General features: G+C 35.0%; 1 protein-coding gene across 1 annotated transcript in view; it reads left to right on the top strand.

The window, feature by feature from the left end:
- Positions 1–22,858, top strand: part of DIAPH3 (diaphanous related formin 3) — a gene marked incomplete at both ends in the record, with an annotated part of 247,956 nt that overhangs the window by 36,629 nt on the left and 188,469 nt on the right. The window contains 5 exons of the mRNA XM_084295299.1: positions 6,129–6,259; positions 10,560–10,634; positions 10,720–10,789; positions 11,159–11,295; positions 11,762–11,867. Of these exons, the coding sequence (XP_084151425.1) occupies positions 6,129–6,259; positions 10,560–10,634; positions 10,720–10,789; positions 11,159–11,295; positions 11,762–11,867 (519 nt within the window). The remainder of the gene's footprint in view (positions 1–6,128; positions 6,260–10,559; positions 10,635–10,719; positions 10,790–11,158; positions 11,296–11,761; positions 11,868–22,858) is intronic.

The following is a 22,858-nucleotide window of genomic DNA, read 5'->3' as shown; positions in this document are numbered from 1 at the left end:
CTTTGTTGAACCAGCTGGACTTTCTGTTGAGAGACTCGATATCCATTTAAACCCAGAAAATTAAGGAGACTTATAGTCCATTGAATACAACTCTCTTTAGTCTTGGTAGCTATTAAGAGATCATCTACGTATTGTAACAAAGCCCCTTCAGTGTCCGGAGGTATCCAAGTTTCAAGTTCCTTTGCTAATTGGTTTCCAAAAATAGTGGGGCTATTCTTGAATCCTTGAGGTAGCACTGTCCATTGTTAGCTGCGTCTTTCTGCCTGAGTCAGGGTTTTCCCATTCAAAGGCAAATAGATTTTGGCTTTCAGTGGCTAAAGGTAGGAAGAAGAAGGCATCTTTTAAATCCAGTACGGTAAACCAGACTTGACTATTCCTTAATTTAGTCAGCAAAGTATAAGGGTTTGCCACTACTGGATGTATATCCTCAGTGATCTTATTTATGGCCCTCAGATCCTGAACTAGCCTATATCTTTTTCCATCTGCCTTTTTAATTGGCAATATGGGTGTACTATATTCTGATTCGCATTCAATCAATAATCCATACTGTATAAATCTATCAATTATCTCTTTAATTCCTTTCCTATCTTCTATCCTCAAAGGATATTGATTAAACTTAACAGGTTTCTCTCCTGGCTTTAATTTAACAATTATTGGGGTCACATTTTTAGCTCTTCCAGGAACTTCAGTGGCCCAAACTCCTGGATATACTTTATTTATGATCTCTAAGGGTATTTCACTTTTAAGGTCTGTTTATATTAGTGCCAGGCTTAACACATTTATTAGTTGTTCTTCTCCTATCCTTAATTCCATTTTCCCTTTTTCAAAGATAATTTCTACTTCTAATTGTTCTAACAAATCTCAACCTAATAGAGATTTTGGAGATCCAGGTGGATATAAAAACCTATGTATCCCCATTTGTTTCCTGTTATAAATGAGGTCTGAATTTTGTAATATTTATAAAACAAATATTTCTAAAAGGTATATAAAAGGCAAGTAAACAGTGCTGGATGTGCAGGGAGTCTATGCTCCACCAACACGCACACACAAACATCAAACGTTCTAAATACATGTATACAGAGTATACAGATATTATATATTATATATTATTATTACAATATATTATATATATATTATATATTGTTTATATATTATATAGTATTATTGCAGATTATTATTATATAATATATATATCATATAATATACAATATACAATCATATATATATATATAATTATATATTATATATTATACATCACATATTATACATTATATATTGCTTTACATAATAACCCGAGTATGACTATACATACATACAATCAGGATAGGTAACAAACAATCCTTTAAGTTCCATAACTTAACAGTCTCTATTCTCCCAGCCTGTTCCTCTTCACTTCTTTTTCCTGCTTCTTTACTGATGTAACTTCATAGTGTTGCTTTTTTTTTTTTTTTTTTTTTTTTTTTTCCTTTGAGGGCAGGCTCCCCTCTTATACCCTTCTCTCCACAGCAGTTCTTTTCAAAACAGCTTTTTTATTGGTCAAACAACTTTGAATGTAACAACAACAGCAAACACCCAGAAACATCCATGCCTTATGGACTGGAGAACAAGAGAACCAGCTGGAGAACAAGAAACCGGAGACTGCATGAAGTCTCCTGAATCACCCTTCTTTGTTAATATCAACCATTTTCTCGACACGAATTACCACTCCATATATAGCATTTCCCCAAATTGTACTTCAAAGGTTCACGAAAATAAGCCTTTTTGGTTGCACCCTTTTGCCCTAACATAATCATTCCATAAAGGCATTAATGCTTGATTTAGAACTGAATACGTTGCCCCATATCAATAAAAAAAATTCACTTCTGTTCCTCTCCTAACTTCATTATAATCAGTGGAGGATTTGCTAGGGTAGATACCCCAGGTCCCCCTTAGACCTGTTGAAATCAGGGGCCGATGATTACCCTAGAAACAGGCTAGTCAATTTGTCGTCCGAAGCCAGGTCCAAACCATTGTTTTTTTGTTGTTGTTGTTGTTGTTGTTTTTTGTTTTTTTTTTTTTTTCTCCTCCTTCCCCATTATATTTCAGAGTTGGTTCAAAAATTCCACAGGGGTTTCTTTTAGACCTTATTGGAAGCATATTCTCAATTCCCAATTCGTCCAGATTTTAGTATTTACTTAACTGTTCATAATTTTCAGGATGATTAGGGTTTTAGTGGGGGTCGGTCAGGGAAATGCAATTGTCCACAGTTCCCTGAGCGATCCCATCGGCAATCTGAGCTCACACATGAACTCAGGTTGTTTTAAGAGTTAACTGCTTTTCTGTTTCTGTGACAACTCTCTGGGACCCATCATGATCCCTTTGCCCCAGAGGGCTAACACCCAAGATTTTAAGATCTCAGCCCCGGGCTGAGGCAGAACTGTTAACATTCCTACATCCTCTTTCCCTGCTCATTCAACTTCAAACAGCTCTGTCAAATACTACATGCCACACAACCTTTACCACCTTCAACAACCCTTTTAACACTTCCTTTATCTTTCTCCAGCCTGTACTTTTCTAATGCCAGCACCAAAGGCTCAGTCAGGGACCAACTTAATTCCGTACCTTTTCCCTCCAAGATGCTGACAACATTCCATTCTATTTTCCTTCTCAAAAACAACATTGACTGTAGCAACGTATTATGGTTTAAGGCTCCATTAAAAGGCCACTTTTTTCCATATTACAACTTATAAAGCAGCCACCATTGATAACAATATTTTATCAGAGTTTTCTTATTTTCACCTCCACCCGGGACCCCTTCCAATGACTTAAAATACAGCCCAACGTACTTTTCTTAGGAATTTCACTGCTTTCTCGCCCCCCCATTTTCTAATTCACAATTTCAGAATATATGTATCACTTACAAAAATGTGGGCACGCAGGTATCTTTCAATAGCGATGTCACAAAACTACTATTATTACCAGGAGATATTGCCAAAGTCACAATAACAATAATCAGAGTCAAATTCCACATGCGATAGGTCAGAAAACCAAAATATGTAACACTGTAACGATATCTTTCTTATAACAACGTCACAAAACTTATTATTATCACCAAGAAAATAGACAAAATCGCAGTAACAATAACCAGAGTTAAATACCACATTCCATGAGTCAGAAAACCAAAATAGGCAACACGATTCCAGATGGACCTTAAAGCGAGCTCTTTCCTTAAGGTCCCCAAATATACTTATGGTTCTTACCACAAAGTATATACCAAATACTGCCTTGCAGAAGATCACCTTCCGACTTACAGACAGTTCCAGATCCAGATGGACCTCAAGGTCCCCAGATATACTTGTGGTACTAACCACAAAGTATATACCAAATACTGTCCTGCAGAAGATCACCTTCCGACTTAACGGACAGTTCCAGATGACCGGTCTACCAGAAAACCAAACCAGAATAAAGAATATACTCACTTACAATGATGGGGTCCTTGTCTGCCTCCGCAGTGATCCAGTGAGTCGAGGAGTCCCTCCGGGAAATCCCGGGGGTACCCTAGGGAGTCCTGTCCCCAGCGGGTCCTGCAGACCGGCAGAGAGGTTGTCCCATCTGGGGTGCCAAATTGATTTAAAGATCAAAGCCGAATTTCCTTAAGTGGTATAGTCTTTATTGCAGCGCTGGATGCACGGGGGATCCTTCCGCCTATCGTGCATGTTTGAAGTGACAAACTATCTCGTATTTATACAGCGAAACAATGAATATTCAATTAGCACCTATACATATTCATTACCTAACCCAGCCTACCCTCGCTTCGTATGCTAATTAGCTTATCCGTCCTTGCGCTTGCGCAAAGCCTTCCAAGAATTGTGGGCCAGGGTCTCCAGGATGTGGGCAGTGGTCTTTGGGAGGAAGGCCGTAGGTCTTCCTCGTAATGCACTTTCTTAATCAGTTGTTTTCCAGGCTGTAAAAATGCTGAGTTGTCTTTCGGTTTAACTGGGGGTCGGCGGATAACAGGATGTCTCAGTTAACAGGACATAACAGACTCAAGTTATCTCAAGTCTCAGCCTGACTGAGTGTTAACGGATAATGGGGTGTTTTCAAATAACAAAATGCTTAAACGTAACAGAAGGTCTATGGATAACAAGATGTTGTTTACTTTGTCTTTGCTAACTTTTAATCACAAGTTCTATTCTATCCTAAAGTACGTTTATACACTATCATTTCACAAGTTTTATTCTATCCTAAAGTAAGTTTATACAATATCAATCCACAAGCTTTATTCTATCCTAAAGTGAGTTTATACTATATCAGTGATGCTCTTCCCCTGTGGTCAGCTAGTTTTCCACCAGGACCTCCTGGGCACTGTTATTCCCCAGGTACGTTTCCTGCTGTGGAACTCCATGAGATCCCTCTCTGCCTGTTTCTCCTGCCTGTTGAGATCTTTCTGACTGTCAGCACAGCAGTACATCTGTCTGGTCTGTAAACTAGTCTTCCCAGTTTTTGATTTCACCTCTTCCAGAAACTTTTTCATGATGTTTTGCTTCCAAGAGCAGGAAATGATAGCTTTCAGCACTTCTTGAGGATCTACCAAAATAAGAAACTATCTTCTGTACAAGGCTCTGTATAACATAATGAGACTATCTCACCTTTTATGGTGGATAATTTCAAGTTATTATTACACTGCAAGTCCAGTTCTCTTCATTTTCTGATTTAAGCCAAGTCAGGCTTATAACATAATCAAGTATTATCAAGTAACTGTCTTTAATGCCATATCACAGAATAGTGAGTATTTCACACAGAAATGTTATTCTGCTCCCAGAAAAGGGAGTCTTTCCAGCATATCAAAATGGATCTACCCAAATATAGGTTGTGTACTGTTTTTTATTTGTTGTTGATGGATTTTGTTTTTGAATTTAGTTATTTTTTTCTAAGAACTGTATCTATCCTTATGTCATAGGTAGGAATTATGTGGAGTAAACTTGTTTTCCAGTGTCTACAAATTTTGTCTTTGCTGCTAATTTAGAAAAAAAAGGCGAGGGGAGAGGAGAGAATGCCCTTAAGAATAGGGTCAGTGTCTCTTAGATTTGCAGTTTTAATTGCAAATTGTAGGACTTCATTGGTTCAGTATTACTGTTGTTTTCTTTGAAACGTTGGATGTTCTGTATCCTCCAGACAAGTCATTAATATCTTGAACTTGCTTTTAAGCAACATTTGACATCACAAATGCAATGATGAATCAGTCTTTCAACCTGTATTGCTTAGATTAGGAAATGTTAGGCTTTCACAAAGCTAAACTACTTACTTTTGTAGTGCTGCAGTAACTTGCCATTGCATTTTGTTTTCTATCTGCTAGCTCTCCATGTTCCAATTTGCCTCCCCACCCACCAAAAAAGACCAAAACCCAAAAAGCAAGGCACAATCCAAACCCAAATGTGGAATAAATTCTCATCTTAAAGTCATTATGTTATAGCATCAAGTTTTATTTGCATTGCCACATTTGTACAGATGGCAAATGCAACTTGTGAAGAGCTGGGATTCATGAACTTCAGTGTTTATTAAAAAGTCATTTTTTTTTCTTCCCTCCTGAGGTGCTTTGCTTTAGCACTTAAAGCCAAAGGTAGTCTGGTAGTCTGTTTTGTTTAGTCCTAGACTCATGGTGCTGACCTGCCAGGATCCTTAAGCAAAATGTTTTTACAGCATTGTCTACAACAGCTCAGGTTACACAGTAATATCCTGAAGGCTGTTCTAGTGCTCTAGTTCTTCAATCTGTATTCTTATGTGGATGCAGCGACCTGTCTGGACACTTGCCCTGTGATCAACTCGGAATCTTTTTTTCTTCTGCTGAGAATTGAAAATTAAGTTGTTTGTAATGCATAAACAGAATCCATGCATTAAAAAACTGTATTTCACCAAGTATGCATGATGCATACATTTGTTGCCTGCTGCTTTTGACTACTGGTCATAAACTTGATCATAAATCAGCAAAAATGTAGTCAGCATTCAGCATACATAGTAGATGGACAACAAATACTGATTTAGGGATAAAATATTTTTCCTATTATTTTAAGAAGTGAAACCAAAGGTTAGCTATTAGTAATCTATTCAAGTGTACCAAATAAAAAATGAATGCATTTTCTGTGTTTCAGGGAAGTCTCAAGAACCGTCGGAAGATTTCACCCCAAGAGTTTATGCAGGAATTAAAATCTGGGTCAACAGATGAAAGACTAGTCACTTGCTTAGAATCACTTCGTGTGTCCTTGACTAGTAATCCTGTCAGGTAATACAGAATTTGAACATCATTAACAAATTTTGCAAAGATTGATCACGTTTTTATTTCCTCATGGATTAAAATTAATGGCTCTGTAGGTGGCATGTTTCAAGGTTTTCCAGTTAATGAATGTATATGTATTAATGAATGATTATACCTTTTTTCTTTTTCTGCATTGATTATGCATCTTCTGCAGGTCTGTTTTTAAGTAGACATCACTGATCTGTACAAAGTAATTCTAAGAGAATGTGAAACAAGTACAGCTCAGAGCAGATCACTGTTTTCTTGTGCTAAATAGGAAAAAGTTTTCTTCATTTTTCTTTTTTTAATGTTCTCAATTTTTTAATCTTGTAATTTACTTTGTCAGGGTGATCAATAATGAGAGATAGGCACCTTTGTGTATTTTTTTTTAGCCAGAAAACATAGGTTCATGCATACATTTACACACACACACACACACACACACACACACACATGCACTTTATATATATATATATATATATATATATATACATATAATAGATGTATAATATACACGCACGTTTATACTATTTTATTCTATTCTTTTAAACTCTATATTTTACTCAATTTTACTCGAATTTATAGCTTTTTGCTGTAGATCATCTATTTAAGCCACTGTTTGAACACATGATTTTGTGAAGTGTTTTTGGTTTAGTGTAAAATAATACAAATGAACTGCTGGGGATGCTTATGTAGGTATGTGATTAAGAGGATTCAACAATTTTCTTCTTTCTGCAGCTTGCTGGGCAGAGTTGTTGATGTGTTGTCCTTTGTATGGGCACTTGCTTCTTTCCTTCTATTCATCTGTTTTTGGATTGGGTTGTCTTATTTAGAACATATAATGGTCCACATGGAAAAAATATGCTTTGAATCAACCTGAGTGCTTCTGACAGGTGGTCTTACAGTAGATACTGCACTTCTTCCATGAATGTGAAACTACTTTTTGATATAGTATTTCATTCCTTTCTTTATTTCAAAACAAACAACAGCTTAGGGCATCTCTTAATTACACGTGTTGATTTAACAAAGAAAACTTGAGCTGTTGACTGCAGAAGTCATGTGTCTGGAATAGAAATGCAAATCATAAGACATGCTCGTAAGTTTAGAGCAGTCTTTTCTCTCTGTTCTTGATACGACTGGATCATTTCATTTTTTTTGATTGTCATCCCCTTTGCTGCCCTTTTCTCACACACCAAGAGAAAAGTTAATCCTCCTATATGAAAGAACATACAATGCTTGTATTGTAGTAGAACTCATTAGGAATTTACTGGATATATGGCCTAAGCATAGGTCTGAATTGGAAGGAGATTGACAGCGGCTTGTAAAAACAGCAGTAGACATCAATGTTGCAAAAAAAATGTACACTGCTTGTCCATAAACACATTTTAGTCTACAAATCAAATAAAGGATCCCAACCATAACAACATACGGGTTCTAAAACAGTCTGCTGATGTATTGACTGGTGGCAAAAAAGACTGTTAAGATAGACCTCACTAGGCTTAAACAGAGCATTTTAAATAGTCTTAGGAAAAAACAAACAAACAAAACCCAACAAACAAACAAACAAACAAGCTGTTCATTAGGACTCCCTTAAAAAACAGCAGAAATGTAATGGCAGTGCAGTGTTCTCCATAATAAACACTTGCAGGCTCAACATTTTTAAAGCACATGCCCGCATCTTTCTAATGAGTAACATTAGAACATAATGAGTAACCCCATGAACGTTTATGTTAATTGGGTGCAGATATTCACATTTCTGGGCTGTAATCTTTTTGACAATATAGACTAAAAAAAAAAACAACACAAAACTTCTTCCAAATATTTTAATCAGTTTAACTATTCTTGACATTCCAGTTGATAATGAAAGATGAGGCTCCACAACATTGTTTTCAATTAATTGGTTTTGGAAAGCATATTTTTAGCTCACAGAGAAAATCAGAGTCAAATGGTGTTGTTGAATAGTTTGATCCTGGTACTTTGAAAAAAAATAAATTTAAATCTATGGCTTAGTGCAAAAAATAGTATTTGTTTCCCATCACTAAAAAAAGAAAGCCTCAAGAGCGAAATGTATCCACCGATCTTGATCACTGTTCTTCAGGTAAATAAATAGGATGTTATTACCTCACAGGTCCCAACACAGTTGGTAAAAAGTAATTTGGAGATTTACCACAGCTAAATAGTATTACAAATAACATCGTAGTGCAGCTAACAAGTTATCTACAATTGTTGCTTTTCCTTTTGAATAATAGTTGCAACAAATTTGGATATTTTCATTAAGAGAACTTTTCTTAAAATAATTTCAGAATGGGACACTGATAGCTTGGTATTTTGTCAGACTGACAAAAAGCTGTGTTGGCTGTGGATATTGCAAGTAATCTTTGTTCTGCTGTTGTGGAAGCAGAGGAAAGGACAATAATAATGCAGCAGTATTTTATGCACTAAATCATTCTTAGCGCTCTCAACTGCTGGACATATGACAAAGTGGCTGCTCACAATTCTAATAAAAAATATGCTCAGAAATATCTAGGAGGATCATCTTTAGATCAGATATAGCCAGTTATACTCAAAATACTTGATGGTTGTTTGCCTTCAAGTGTGTTTAGAACAGAACACCAATCTGGGAAGGAGAAAACCTATTTTCGTATATATTTAGGTTTATACAAAGAACGTATAAAATCATCTCATCTGGTTCTATCTATAATTTTAAGACCATTACAATTCCATGTCCAGCAGATGCAAAACACATTTTAATCCTTTCCTGTGATGGGATTGGAAGTACTTGGTATTTCAAAAGAGCTGCTGCATCTACCTTGTGCTACTTCCAACAGAATGGCTTGTTATTTGTTAGTGCTAAGATCCCACCATTATAGAAGTATTTCATTATTCTGCTTAAAATGATATTATAATAATCAATTACTACAATAATACTTAAATTTTAATCAATAATAAATATTTTGTTAGTGTCTGTGAATAGACAAATCAAACAAAAAAACAATGGAGAGGCTATACTGCAAGTGAAGTGAACATGATAATTTTTTGACTAATTCTGATCAACCTCTTTACGATGCTGAACTTCTGACATTGCACATGGGTTGCTCCCTTTTTACATTTTTTTTTTTTAGTGCATGACAAGGGATTTCCTTAGCTTAAAATGTTTAAAAGTAATAATGTAAAGAATTCAGATAAACTATTGTTACAACACCCCCAACAGAATATGTGTTTTGATGATGAGGATGGTGAAAAATATTGCATCTGTGTCATGCTAGCTATATATGCTCCAGATAGAGATGGTTTTCTAACCAGTTAGTAGTTAAAAGTAGTATGGTAATTTAAAAGTGGAAACAAAAAGAGTATGCAAGAGAGATCCATTATGAAATAACTTTGTCTTGTTGGCCAAAGACAGTAATAAGAGATCCAAGGACTTGCCTTATGGCAGTAGTATGGAAAGTTGACAAAATGTGTCAGGAGGTATTTCCTGCCAATTACGGAAAGAGATGAGTCTTCAAGTATCACCTTCCCTTAAATGACAATGAAGTGCACAGAGCAGAATATGCCTGCTGCTATGACTATAAATGATAGTGTTGTCCATGAAACATAAGGTTAGGTAATTGATCAAACATTATTGCTTCAGCAAGATCAACAGCTACTGTCAAAGGGATGGCTGCACTACTGCTGTCAGCCACTGAGGAGAAGGACTTTGTAGATGCTCTGCCTACAGAGAAGAGAGGATTTGACCAATAGTAAACAGGACTGTGAAGCAGTTGTCATGTGTAGAAACAACTTGCCCAGGTTTAACCCCACCAAAGATAGATATGGCAAGAGCTGATTACCTGTTGTTGTGTTCTCTTGGAAGTATTCATATAAATTAATATCTCGGGCAGCCATTTCTGCAATTCCTTTAGGTATTTACTTCCTTCTCTGACTTTTCTGGTTATATTAGAGTATAACCAGAGGTTGTACTTTTCTGGGAGGTGCTAGAACACTGAGTCGCAGAAATTGTTGTTTTTCTTCTCTTCTTTTGCAAGATCTTTAATAATTACAATTCTCTACCAAAGAAAGTATAACTGTTCATTTTAAAGTAAAATTAAAAATTTTAATGGATACTGTCATTTTTATTTTTTTAATGTAATTGGGTCAATGAGTGAACGCAATGTATCTTGATCCTCAATTCAGTAGAGTTGATCTTAAAATGATCCAGTTATACTGCTTTTGTTTATTCTGAAAATTTTCTTTTATTGTAAATAGTCTTTGAGGTATCAATCATTCTAATGTCTGTCTTTCCATGTAGCTGGGTTGAAAACTTTGGCCGAGAAGGTCTGGGGCTGCTCTTGGACGTTTTGGAAAGACTGGTTGAGACAAAACAGTAAGGATGTCTTTCTATAAAATTATCAGCTTTTCTTAATACATAATCAGCATTTAATTACAATATATTTTTTTAATTTATTCAGCCAAGACAAAATTGTGAAGAGGAGTCAGCATAAGGTTATACAATGTTTGAGAGCCTTCATGAACAATAAGGTATGGGATTTTCATTAATCTGGAAATTTGAATTACTGCTGTTCAATCAGATGATGTAAATTATCAATATATATAAGTGTGTGGAGTTTGGAGAAGCAATGTATTTGTCAGCAGTGGCTTGAAGATCATTCTGCTACTTCTCGACAGAAATATACTCTGAGAATAGTGTAAACTTATGATGCTGATGTTTGTTCTTGTTACAGAATGAGTGACCTGTTTTGCACCTTTTCCTCATTTATTTTTTTAATTATTTGAATGGTTTAAATGTCATTTGAAATACTTGAGGGAACTGTTACATTTTGCTTGGTATTCAGTATTGTCACTTGGTTTCCCTCCAACTCTTCTTACAACCATTTTTCTGTTGTTTAGTATGGATTGGAAAGAATTCTGGGAGAAGAGAGGAGCCTTTTGTTGCTGATCAAAGCAATTGATCCCAAGCAAACTAGTATGATGACTGATATAGTTAAACTCCTTTCTGCAATGTGCATTGTTGGAGAAGAAAGCATGTAAGTACTGTGTTTAGCCAGAAATAGTAAAGTGATTTTAGGATATCCAAAATTATAATTGCACCTAAATGAAATGCTGAATTTTTCAACTTATGTTTGAAAGTAATATCTGTACTATGCTGTCATTGTTGAAAATACCTTTTTCTGTAATTTTTGTTATGGTCATATCAATAAGACTTTTCTTTTTGTCATGTGAAGGAACTGGTTCGATGGAAAGTAGTTATGCAGCCATTTTTTTCTGGAAGATTTTTAGCATTACTTTTCAGGTATCTTAACCAATGTAATCCAGTAAGTCATTCTTCACTTACAAAAGTCTCCAAAGGAAACAAATAATGCTTAAAACTCCTACATTTGTACTTGAGATACTGAAACAGGTGAATTTTTTGGCAGCATGAGTCTTCAGATAACAAATGAAGAAGAAGGTTATATAACCTCTTCTAAGTGAAATGCTTTTATTTTCTTACAGCCTTGAAAAAATTTTGGAAGCTATAACAGCAGCAGCAGAGGAAAAGAATGTTGATAGATTCTCTCCTATTGTGGAAGGACTTCAGGATAACTCAGTTCAGCTGCAAGTAAGAAATCTTTTTTGCACAAATAGTCTTTGCAACAAGCAAAAATAAATTTACATATTTTCCTGTTTTGGGGCGGGGAGGGGGGAGAAGGAGGAGAGATATGGTTTCAAATGAGGGTCAAATTTTGTAGTTTTTAAAAATATAATCTTTTAAAATGCATCATAGAAAGATTCAGTTTTGAGATATGTTGGGGTGTTGCAGGTTAATTTGACTTATATTTACTCAAATCTTAAAGACTTTAGGAAGTAAACATACTGCCTTTTAAAATAAAGCATGAGTCATGCATTCAAATGCAAAAATATCTCACTTCTGTTGATATCAGCTAAAACTCATATAAATATTAATAATAAAAAAAGCAAGAAGAGGAGGAAAAAGCAAAAAAGGAGGAAGAGGAGAGGGAGCTTAAAGCCCCAGTTTTAGTAGGGCTGCAGAAGGAAATTATAGACTGTAAAACAAGCTTCCTTCCAATATTTCAAGGCTCTTGAGTCTGCATTTACCAGACTGAACACTGGGTTCATGTAGTTTTCGGTCTCCACATTTGGTATTTTTGCAAGTATCTTTGCAATTCTTCAATATTAATTTTACATATATGATCTTATATATTTTTCTTTTCCTCTGGAATCTGTTTCATCTAAACTTCAAGGTGAATGATGTTCAGTTAATAAGTTCCTATTGAGTATGATTTTTGTTCCATGTTTTAGCATCCTGGAGATAGTAGGCAGTAGGTATTTGGGCCAGGAGTGCAACTGCAAGCTTGAGCATGTCAGTTTCAGGGCAGCATAACATTTGTCTCCATGCACCTGTTCTTTTTTTTTTTTTTTTTTTCTTGACTTGCTTGTGAACTTTGATATTGGGTTGAGATAAAAGTAAAAAAATACCTCGTATTTGATCAACCTGAAAAAAATGAAAAATTTATCATTTTCTATTACTTTTATTGGCATTGTGTTAGTGTAATAAATATGGAAGAAATTAATATATAATAGTATGTACTAAGAAAATTTTAATCAGAAATATAATCAGTAAAATAATTAAAAAAACACAAAACCAACAACACATCAACAACACAGAAATTAGTTTTAATGTTGAATACTGGTAGTTCAGTTTCTCTTTTTATTAATTGAGCATCTTCTTTTTTTGACATGAATGTTAAAAGTTTTAAAAGTTTTAAAATACTTTGATCTAGTGGGGAGAAATGCTTTAGATCATGGAAAATGGTATCTTCCTGTTGCAAAGGATTATATCTAACGTCAGAAAATGTAAGAGTCTGTATTTTCTACACAGCATATAATGGTTTGAGAATTTCCAGAAGGCAGATCACACCACTAACATGAGATGCCTAAAATTTAATAGCGTACAGTATTTCTCTGACCATTCTTTGAGCTTTGTAGGGATTCAGTCATGAAATAACAGCATTTTGTTTTGAGTGCTAGGTTTCCAAATGTGATTCCTGCTTTGCAGAGTTGCATACATTCATGTGTGTAGATTTAATAAGGAAGAAAAGAGCTATGACTCACTTTTCTATATCGTTCAAAAAGGGCATGAAAACTATCTTACAAGCAGCGCCTTAATTTACCTGCTGCTTCAAATAAATTAATTCTACGTACTTCACACTTTACCCTAGTCTCCACTTCTACATTTTTAAAAATTAAATAAATGTATAAAGGCCTTTATAAACCTTGCAGTATAAACTAAAGATGAGCTGATAGTTGCCATTTTAGATGAGCATTTTTGAATAGGTTTCAGAAATTGCAGTCTTTGGTTAGCAGCCCCTTTGAGAAACAGTAATAGCTGCTATCTCTAAGTAGTTAGATCTTTTTTATAAATATTATTGCATTCGTACTTATTTAGAATCATAGAATACCCTGAGTTGGAAGGGACCCACAAGGATTGTTAAGTCCTACTCCTGGGTCCCCAAGGGACTTTTTCCTGAGATGCTTACCATTTGTAAGATACTGCTGATGAGATAATTGGTGCAGAAAATTTAAACTGATTTGCTAACTGTGTAGTAATGCTTATTTTTCTAGGATTGCCCTTCACATGCTAAACAAGTACTTTACTATACTAGTTATATACAGGTTATATACAAGTACTATAACTATACTAGTTATAGCTTCTTATGCTTGTGCTGTACCTCCATTTGCTGTGGGAAACTGAGAATTTACTCTAAATGTTATACTTAAAATACTTATGCTAAATACATTAATCTGGATTTACTGGAGTGTTACTCTAAGGTTCCTAAAAATAATTAAGATTTCACTGTTACATTCACTTTACCTTTTGTGGACATGAAAATTTCTGATGAAAGTTCACATTTTATTTAAACTTGCATTTGAACACTAATTCTAAAAAGCTTTTTTTCTTTTTCGGACTTTACAAGTGGTGGCTAGATTTGTTGTTGTTGCTTAAGACCAGAAAAATCAAGGCTCCTTGTGTCTCATGTGAACCAGTTGTAAACTTTTTTTAACAATGACATTGACCTGGTGGTTAATTTGACAGTGTTTTAATGAGACAGAAGTTTACAGTTGTCAGTTACTTGGCATACTTGCCTTGATTATCTACATGATATATGTAGTCTGCTTTGTGGCAGTTCAGTTTGACACTAACAACTGACCTTTTCAATTTTGAATTGACTAGCATTTCTGTTACTTGAAGGCTGAATATATAAGAAGCCTTAGTATGATAATTTTTGCATTTTAGTGAAAGCTCTGTGTATTTACTTTTTTATTTGCTGAAAGCAAAGGCTGTTCTAATTCTGAACTTCTGTAAAGATCATCCAAAATTATGGAAAGAGTACTTAAATATTTTTGGTTCAAGGCAAGATTGGTGATCCTAGTTTGAGAATATTGCTATAGCCAAGAATAATACTGAATTTATGGTTTTGTTAAAGTAAAGGTAGTTTAATATCTTATGCCTGTGCTCAAGAAAATGCATCCAAGGCAACCTGGTACCTTATGTACTTGTGGCAGCAACTGAAGAAGTCTGAATACTTTAGTTGTTGAAGTTATGGAGGCAGGAAATACTGTTCTTCTGTCACAACCCATTTTGATGTATTTAAGACCACAACAGCAACCAAAAAGCAATAGAGTTGCCCAGTTCTTCCTCAATCTTCTTGTAGAATCAGATGAATGCTTCCACTCTCTAATCATCATCTTCCATCACTGTTCCTTGGGCAGGCAGTTTAACTAATGGAAGAAAGCTGTTCTTTTCCTCTTCAGTTCTAGTGGCAGATGTGATCTTATTATTTCTCAGTTAGAACAGAGAAGAGGTACAAAGTGCAAGAAGTACAACAAAGTTGCTGTTCTTCCTTTTCCAATTAAGTTCCTGAAAAATGAGTGTTGCTTATTCTTGTGGAAACCTGCAGATGCTTTATGCCTATCCTAAAAGAAGCATTTTCACATCAAAGTTCTCATGAGTAACATTACTCTCAGTATTTATAGGTTGTCAGATAATAACATTTCATTTTTCTCTTTCATCTAATGTAAGAATGTGGGATCATATGGTCTGTGGTATTTTAGTTAGCTGAATCACTTGCTGATTCTTGGACATTCAGTGCTAATGAGATACTTTCCGTAACTGAGTATCTAATATGAGCAAAGCTTACTTTGTCTAAATGCAAAAACTGATAATATTTGTTTAAGATTCATGTAAATGTGCAAAGGTACAATTGTACAGACAATACATCTCAAAGTCACTGCTAAAAACATTTTCTCATTACAAAGGGGAAATAATTGATGAACTTCAATAGGGTCTATAACAAACCAAGTCTATATTTGGTTTAATATCGGCAAATAAAATTTAACTAAACCTTCATTATCAGTAGTCTTTTCTACAACTTGCAGTAAGAGTGAGAAAAGTGAAGTAGGAAATGTTGGTGCAGTTTTCTTATTCTGAAGATGTGACATAAGACGATACTTAGTCATCTATTTAGAAATGATAATCTTGTCTATGTGAGGAAAAGCTTCTCTGAGCTACCGAGATATGGCTAGCATTTTCCACTAGAAAATCACCAGGTATATTCTGCTTTGTGTTCAGCTGGTAAGAACAGAAGTTTGATCTACTGGCTGTATAATCCTCAGAAAATGCATTCTGTAACTTGATAGACATCACTGTTTAGAATCAGAGGAAAATCAGGATTAAAATTTCAAGTTGTAACTTCTCACTTAGCAGAATGTATCTTATCTCATTGGTCTACTTTCTCATATAGAAAAACATTCAAAGTTTTGCCATTCCAGGTGAACTCTATCATCATCCATGCAAAGTTCTTCCCTACCAAAAATATTGTCTGTCTACCTATCTTCCTATCAGTGTATGTTCATCTTGTAGATAAACATACAAAGCCAAGTATTGTACCTGCCCACCATGTGGCAGCAGGGAATTTAAAACATTCCAGATGGAATATACTTTCAAACCTGAAAATCCCTTGAAAATTAACATGGTAGACTATATTCAGCTGCAGTTCTTAAGGGATGAAGTAGGGAAAGAAGCATCTAACCACACAGACAGGTGAACTGAAAGGTTTGCTCTAAGCTTTTCCCTGAAGAAAGTGCCTCCATATGCCTTAACTGCATGCCTGTTATAAAAAATCAAGATACTCTCAGGATGAAAATACTGTTTAGTTTAGAGCTGCCCCTCAGGAAATAGCATAGAAATTGCAGTCCTTGGCAACACAGCAAAATTTTAGAAAGTGCACCAGAGAGCTGTGTATTACCATGTGTCTTTCACAGTGTTAGAGCCAAAAATAATTTGACTTTTTCAGGCATCTTCTCAATGCTGACAAAATACCTCTGTCTGCAGAATCTACAACTTCTGATCAATTGGTTTTAAGTACAGATCATTTGCTCAGAATATTTTAGTCACGATGACTTCTGAGGAAGCTAATTGACTAAACCTCATGCTACCTCACCAGGAATACCTCTTCATTATTGAAGATGAGTTGCCTTTTTGATATGGACATGGCCTTGCCTCTTTTTGCCCATGACTGAGAATTCAAAAGACTGTCAGTTTCATTCAAGGTAATAAGGTGTAAAAGAATACTGTTGAATTGTCAGTTTGGGCCCTCTCCTCTGGAGTGCAAGTAATGACTGATTCTTCTGCGTACCAATAGTTGACACTTACACAGCTGTCAACTGGAGCATCACAGCATTTTGAATAAGTGTTTTGTACTTTGAGAATTGTCAAAGAATGATGTTGCAGTTGGGATAAACGTTCTTCAATTTTTGCTTAATTAGGAACATTGAAGACAAGTAATTATGAGTGGATACTGCTTAGAATTGTATATGTAGAGAAAAATGCTTGAAGAAAAGAATTACTTGTCTGTAGCTTCCTTTCTCCCTTAAGAAGTTGTTTCAACTATTTGTACCCTGTTTTCTCTTTGGTCTGACTCTTTATTTGCAGCATTAGAGGTTGGACAGCGGAACCTGAAAGGCCCCGTTTACACACCCTTCTGATAGGCTCTGTGAATAAGCAGTGAATATATTAAGAAACGGGAGCAAACCTATTGCTTGACTATTGTTAGATCTGAAGTCAGTGGTGCTCCCTGTAATTTAACAAGTATAAATACCAGCTTGTATGTGAATCTTCAGAATTTTTAAAACATGCTGTTAAACAGCTTTAGTACTGCTTTAAAATGAAGAGCTATTAATCTGATATTTCTACAGAAAAGGCATGTACTTTTTTTTATTATTTAAAAAAATGACAGGTTTTACTTATTTTTGGGGGGCATTTTTGTGGTTGAGATTTTTTTAAGCAAGTAGGCTCATATGGTGGAGGCAAAATTTCAGACTTATTCAAAACTTTGTTGATTGGGAACAAGCGAGTTTGCAAGTAAGTCAGCCCATCAAGCAAGTGAGCTAGAGGTTTGAATTCTCATGTATCCAAGGGAAGTCTGAAGTGCAATTTAGTTTCTCAAACATCACTGCAGATGCCTTTGTGCATTAAGCAAATGTGTACAGTACTTGCAGATACAACAAATTTAACTCAAGAGGTTTCTTCTCACTCTTCCTTCTCACTCTTCTGGGCTAGAATTTGGAAGCTCAATACAATGCACTGAGGCAGCTATAATGGTATTAGCTGTATAATGTATTAGCTGTCCCAGTCACTCCATGGGTATTGTAAAGATCTGAACTGCTTATAAAATCCAGTAGGCAATTAATTAATAAGAATGGAAGTTTGGCAAAGCACACGGCTGCATGTGGGTATCTGTCTGCATATAGGCATCAATACATAAGCATCTGAAGTTTGAGCTGTATTGTACTGGAAAACTCTTGACAATTCTGTTTCTTGATTTTTTTTCTTGTGCCTTATGCAGACACTAATTGTACCAGGTTTGCTGCATTTTTATTGACATACCTTTAAACATAGAGGTAAAAAATATTAATATATTTTATTCCAACTGCAAACCTTAGAAAAAAGTTTTTGTTCTTGAATCTTCAATGGGTTATTGGTTAAAATTGCCAGTTATTAACCCACTTGGATGCTGTTCTTCAAGCATGAGAAGGGTATTTTTATCTTGTGTTTGGTATGTGCCCCCAAAATCTAGCTTTCCCAACAGCTGTGTTACTAAAATGTTCACAAGTTTATTTTTTCCTCTTTTTGACAGATGTAAAATATTTTTTTCCTTATTGAATTGTTATTACTGATCTTGTATTCTACATTGATACGAGTGAACAAATTTCAAAATCTTGTTATCATGTGTTATCACAATAATTTAAGTATTGCATACTAATCATAGGATCAGAGAACAGCCCAGGTTGGAAGGAACCTCTAAAGATCATTTGGTCCAACCTTTTGTGGAAATAGGAGCCTAAATGAGATTATCTAGCACCCTGTCCAGTCACTTCTTGAAAACATCCAGTGATAGAGACTACACCACATCCCTGGGGAGGCTTCCTGTGATTGATTGTTCTCTCTAAAAAATTATTTTCTAAATCAAATTGAAACCTCTCCCAGTTCAGCTTGTACCTGTTGCCCCTTGTCCTCTTCACATGTGGCTACTTCTGAAGAGAGAGCCTCTGTTCTCTTTGTAGCTGCCATTAAATAGTAGTTTAATTTGAAACATGTTATAAACATTTGTGATATAGTAATAGGCTCTTGCCGTTGTTTTTCTCATTTTTTTTTCTTCTTTTTAAAGTTTCATGAAGCAAATTACTCAAAGGTAGATTTAAATGAGGCATTGCTTACTTGCTTCCTCTTGTATAACCGCTTCTTGTTCTGCTTTTGCAGAATTCTGTTTGGAACTTTCACTGTTGTCTTTGTATTCCTATGGGAATAGTTTGCTAACAAAATCCACTAGGTCTTTGTCTTGTTTATTCCAGGAAAACTAACTTATGTTCTAGTTACAAACTGAAGTTGAATTCCCACTTGATCAAATTTGACTTGAATACTAGAACAGTGGTACTTTTCACTGATAGGTTTCTTGCATTTCACTGTGGTATCTTGTCTTGTTTTTTATTTGAAGAGCATGTGTGTACAAGTACCTTGTTCATTTGGGGAATTAAAAGAAAAAAAAATGTTTTAGCAGCAATTGCATCTGTAGACATCATTTCATCTAAATTACATTGCTATATCAAAGATTAAACCAGTTTGGTCTGGATTTACACTGTAGTCTACTTTCTTGATTGCCTCTTCCTTGATAGTTTAAATCAAATTAGATAAAATCTAATTTCTTGCTTACATGTCCATACATTTTATTATTTTTTTTCATGTTAATGTTGTAAATATACTGTTCTACACTACTGATAATAATGTCAAAGGTTCTAATTCTGTTGTAATCAAACACCATGAATTTTGTTTTATTGAAATATAAATGTAAATGGGCAGTAGAGTATATTATAACTGACTGTATGTTATCATCTACACATTTGTAGAGTCTCAGCCAGTAATACTGGTAATACAACCAGAGATACTGAATTACTAGTTTTGAATGGAAGAAATGGAAGAGCTAATTGAATCAAGAAAATAAAATTGAATGAATGACTCTTTTTTTTTTCCAGAGAGATAAAGCACTACAAAATTAGTGGCAGTAAAAAAAAAAAAAAAAAAAAAAAAGCTACTGAGGGAAAAATACAAATACTCACAGTGCATGTGGATGTGGATGGATTTGTAAAGTGGACCTATACTAAATCAAATACAAAAAAAAAAAGTTTAAGAATAAACAATATAGCCCATACTTAGAGAATAAGAGAATATATTCTGTAAGGAATTGTAGTACATTTCAACTGTCATTTGTAGCATCCAAGTTACAGACGAGTCTGGTCAGATCCTCCAAGTTGTTTTACTGTAATTTGTGCTATTTGTGGGCATAAGGAACACAGATTCCATTAAAAGTCAGGGATCTATCATTAATTTAAATAAAGTGTTAAAGGACTAATCAAATTATTGTCAGATAAACATGTCTGCTCTTATCCCGTGCCTCTGCTCATCTGTGCTGCACTTTGTTTAGGGTCATATATCTACCTGCTAGTCATAGAAATATATGCATCAGTAAAATGTGCATATGAATTGTGTGCCACAAACCAACCTTGTACAAAGCTAAGTCAAATCTAAAACAAATAGGATAGTAGTCATTCTGATATTAGCCTACTCCTATTGCAAATAAATAAGCTGAAACAAAGATCCAGGCAGGCCAAGCAAAGTCTCAGTATAGCCTGACAAGTCTGGAGGCATGTATTCTTAGCTTAATACAAAGTTTGTAGCCTGTTATTAGTAAAAATATCTGGGCTACCAGCATGCAACACACGTTCTGAGCAAGATTTTAAAGGTCATGACAGACAAATATCGGGTATGAAGAGCTTATTGTGTTTCCAAAAAAGCTTGATTGTGCAAGAGAAGAGTCTTAATTTCTCCTGTATTGGGTACTATTAAGACAATTACTCAAAGATTTCAGAATAATAGCTCTGACAAGCACTACAAAGATGACAGGATCTACTGTGACAGTTTAAGTCCCAAACTTATCAATTTAGCCACTTTTCAAGTTGGTTGTTCAAAGAAGAATAACTGGGGATTATTTCTTATTTATAATTTTAGTGAAGCAGCCCCAAATCTGAAAGATCTTTCTCAAGGAAACGTATTTTGTGAAGACAGAATGGTCAAATGGTGCAGTCCCATTACTTGTGTTCCTATTTAACTGAGTTCTTTTAAAAATGACTGCTAGAATAGTATTTTATATTGCTAGTATAGTATTTTTTTTTTCTTTCTTCAAGTCCAGTCTTATGCCAGTCAGAGTGGTTTTGCCTATTCCATGAGACTTACCAACATCTCATCAGTTTGTGAAAACAGTCTTTGCTTTACAGAGCTGTTCTGCATTTTTTCACATTGTTCATTCATGTTGCATTTAGTCATGCTATTCAAGAATTTTGTCCTTCTGTTCTAGATATTATATACTTTCAATATATTTGCACAGTAGAAAAGTCAAGCTTACCAGGCTACTGTTGTCCAGATCTTCCCCAAAAACATCCCTGCAAATATCAGCTTTTTTTTCGTCATCTTCCTGGGTGTGTCAATGTACTTTAAAGTAAGATTGTATATGCAGTAGTGAGTATTGAAGTAACTGTATATTTGATTTTATTCCTAACTTTTGGGTGAATCCTCTTTTGTGTCTTTTAATTGTTGGCTTTGTTTATAAGTTCTTCTGCCAACCCCTAAACCTGCAAAAGATATCCTGTCTGTCTCTGTGTTCTACTGTGGGAACTAATTTCACACACATAGAACATCAATGAAGTGTTACTGAAGTTTGTTTTCTCTGGGTATACCTTCTTACTGTGATCTTTTACTGACCCTACAGGTTATCTGGTTGGCTTCCTTCTTTCTCTGTTCATTGTAGATATTTTTTGAAGATTGTCCCTCAAACTCTGTCTTCTTAGCCTGCTTAGCCTTAGTCTTCTTAGCCTGCTTAGCCTGCTTAGCCTTCTTAGCCTGCTTTATGTTCAATTGGCTAAAGTTTTGATTTTTTTTCCAGTTGATTAATTTTATTTAGATTTTTTATCTTGAATAATTATTGACTAAGACTGGAGTAAGATACAGAAGTTTACCTTAACATTTTTTATACAGTTGATTTTAAAAAATAATTGAACTTAGTGTGCTGTGTCCTACTGATGTCAATATGGTAAGATCAATAGTTTTTTATTATGTGAATCTAGATATTGGCATGCACTGAGCTTCATAGAAGTTTCAAAGGGAGATAACTTAATTTTACGTTGCTCATTCAAATGAAGGGAAGGAGGAAAGCAGCTTACTCCCTCCTCCTATTACTGTTTTAAAATTGTTATTGATACAAGGTACACTATATGATGGAGTAATATAAAAGTAGATGCTGTCATGGTACTTTTTCTCCAGCACAGAAGTTAGTATAGTGGTTCCAGTCATGCCACTCCTCCTTGTCCTCATGCCTCTCTGGAGATAGGAGAGATGGCCGTAAGTCCTGGTTCAGAGTTATTGTACTAAGTAACTCCAAATGGTGCAATTTTCAGGACTGGGTGTAGAATGTCTGACACAATGTGCCAATGCTTGGTCCCCAGATACCTGATGGAGCTTACACACTGCTTCAACAGGTTTGCAGCTCTCACCACTATTTACAGATTGCTTACGCTCTTTAAATCTCTATGCTTATAACTAAGATACTTCCTTCCCCTGCAGTGTTAACTACAGTTAATCTACATGTTCTAATGCTGCTGTCAAGTAAACCTAATTTACATAGACTGCCATGTACTCTCAAAACAGTTTATTTAAAGTGATATATACAACTACTTTCATACTTACATTCCTTGCAGTAGGATAAATGATGATCATGTCTGACATGATGTGTCAGTCTGTGTCATCATTTAATCTTGATATGTTCTGAAGTATAAGTGCTTTCCTCTTGGAAAGCTCATGAGTACCTTTGTATTACCTACAGTCTGTACCAAAGTAGCTTGGCCATGTAGTTCTTCTGGTTATGTACCATATTTAAATTAATTATTTGGAATTGGAGACCTTATATAAATTCATTACTTGGA

The sequence above is a fragment of the Netta rufina genome, assembly GCF_964035555.1.
Source record: "Netta rufina genome assembly, chromosome: 1".
NCBI lineage: Eukaryota > Metazoa > Chordata > Aves > Anseriformes > Anatidae > Netta > Netta rufina.
The sequence above is the reverse complement of the archived record's forward strand: the minus strand, read 5'-3'. Positions and strand labels throughout refer to the sequence as shown.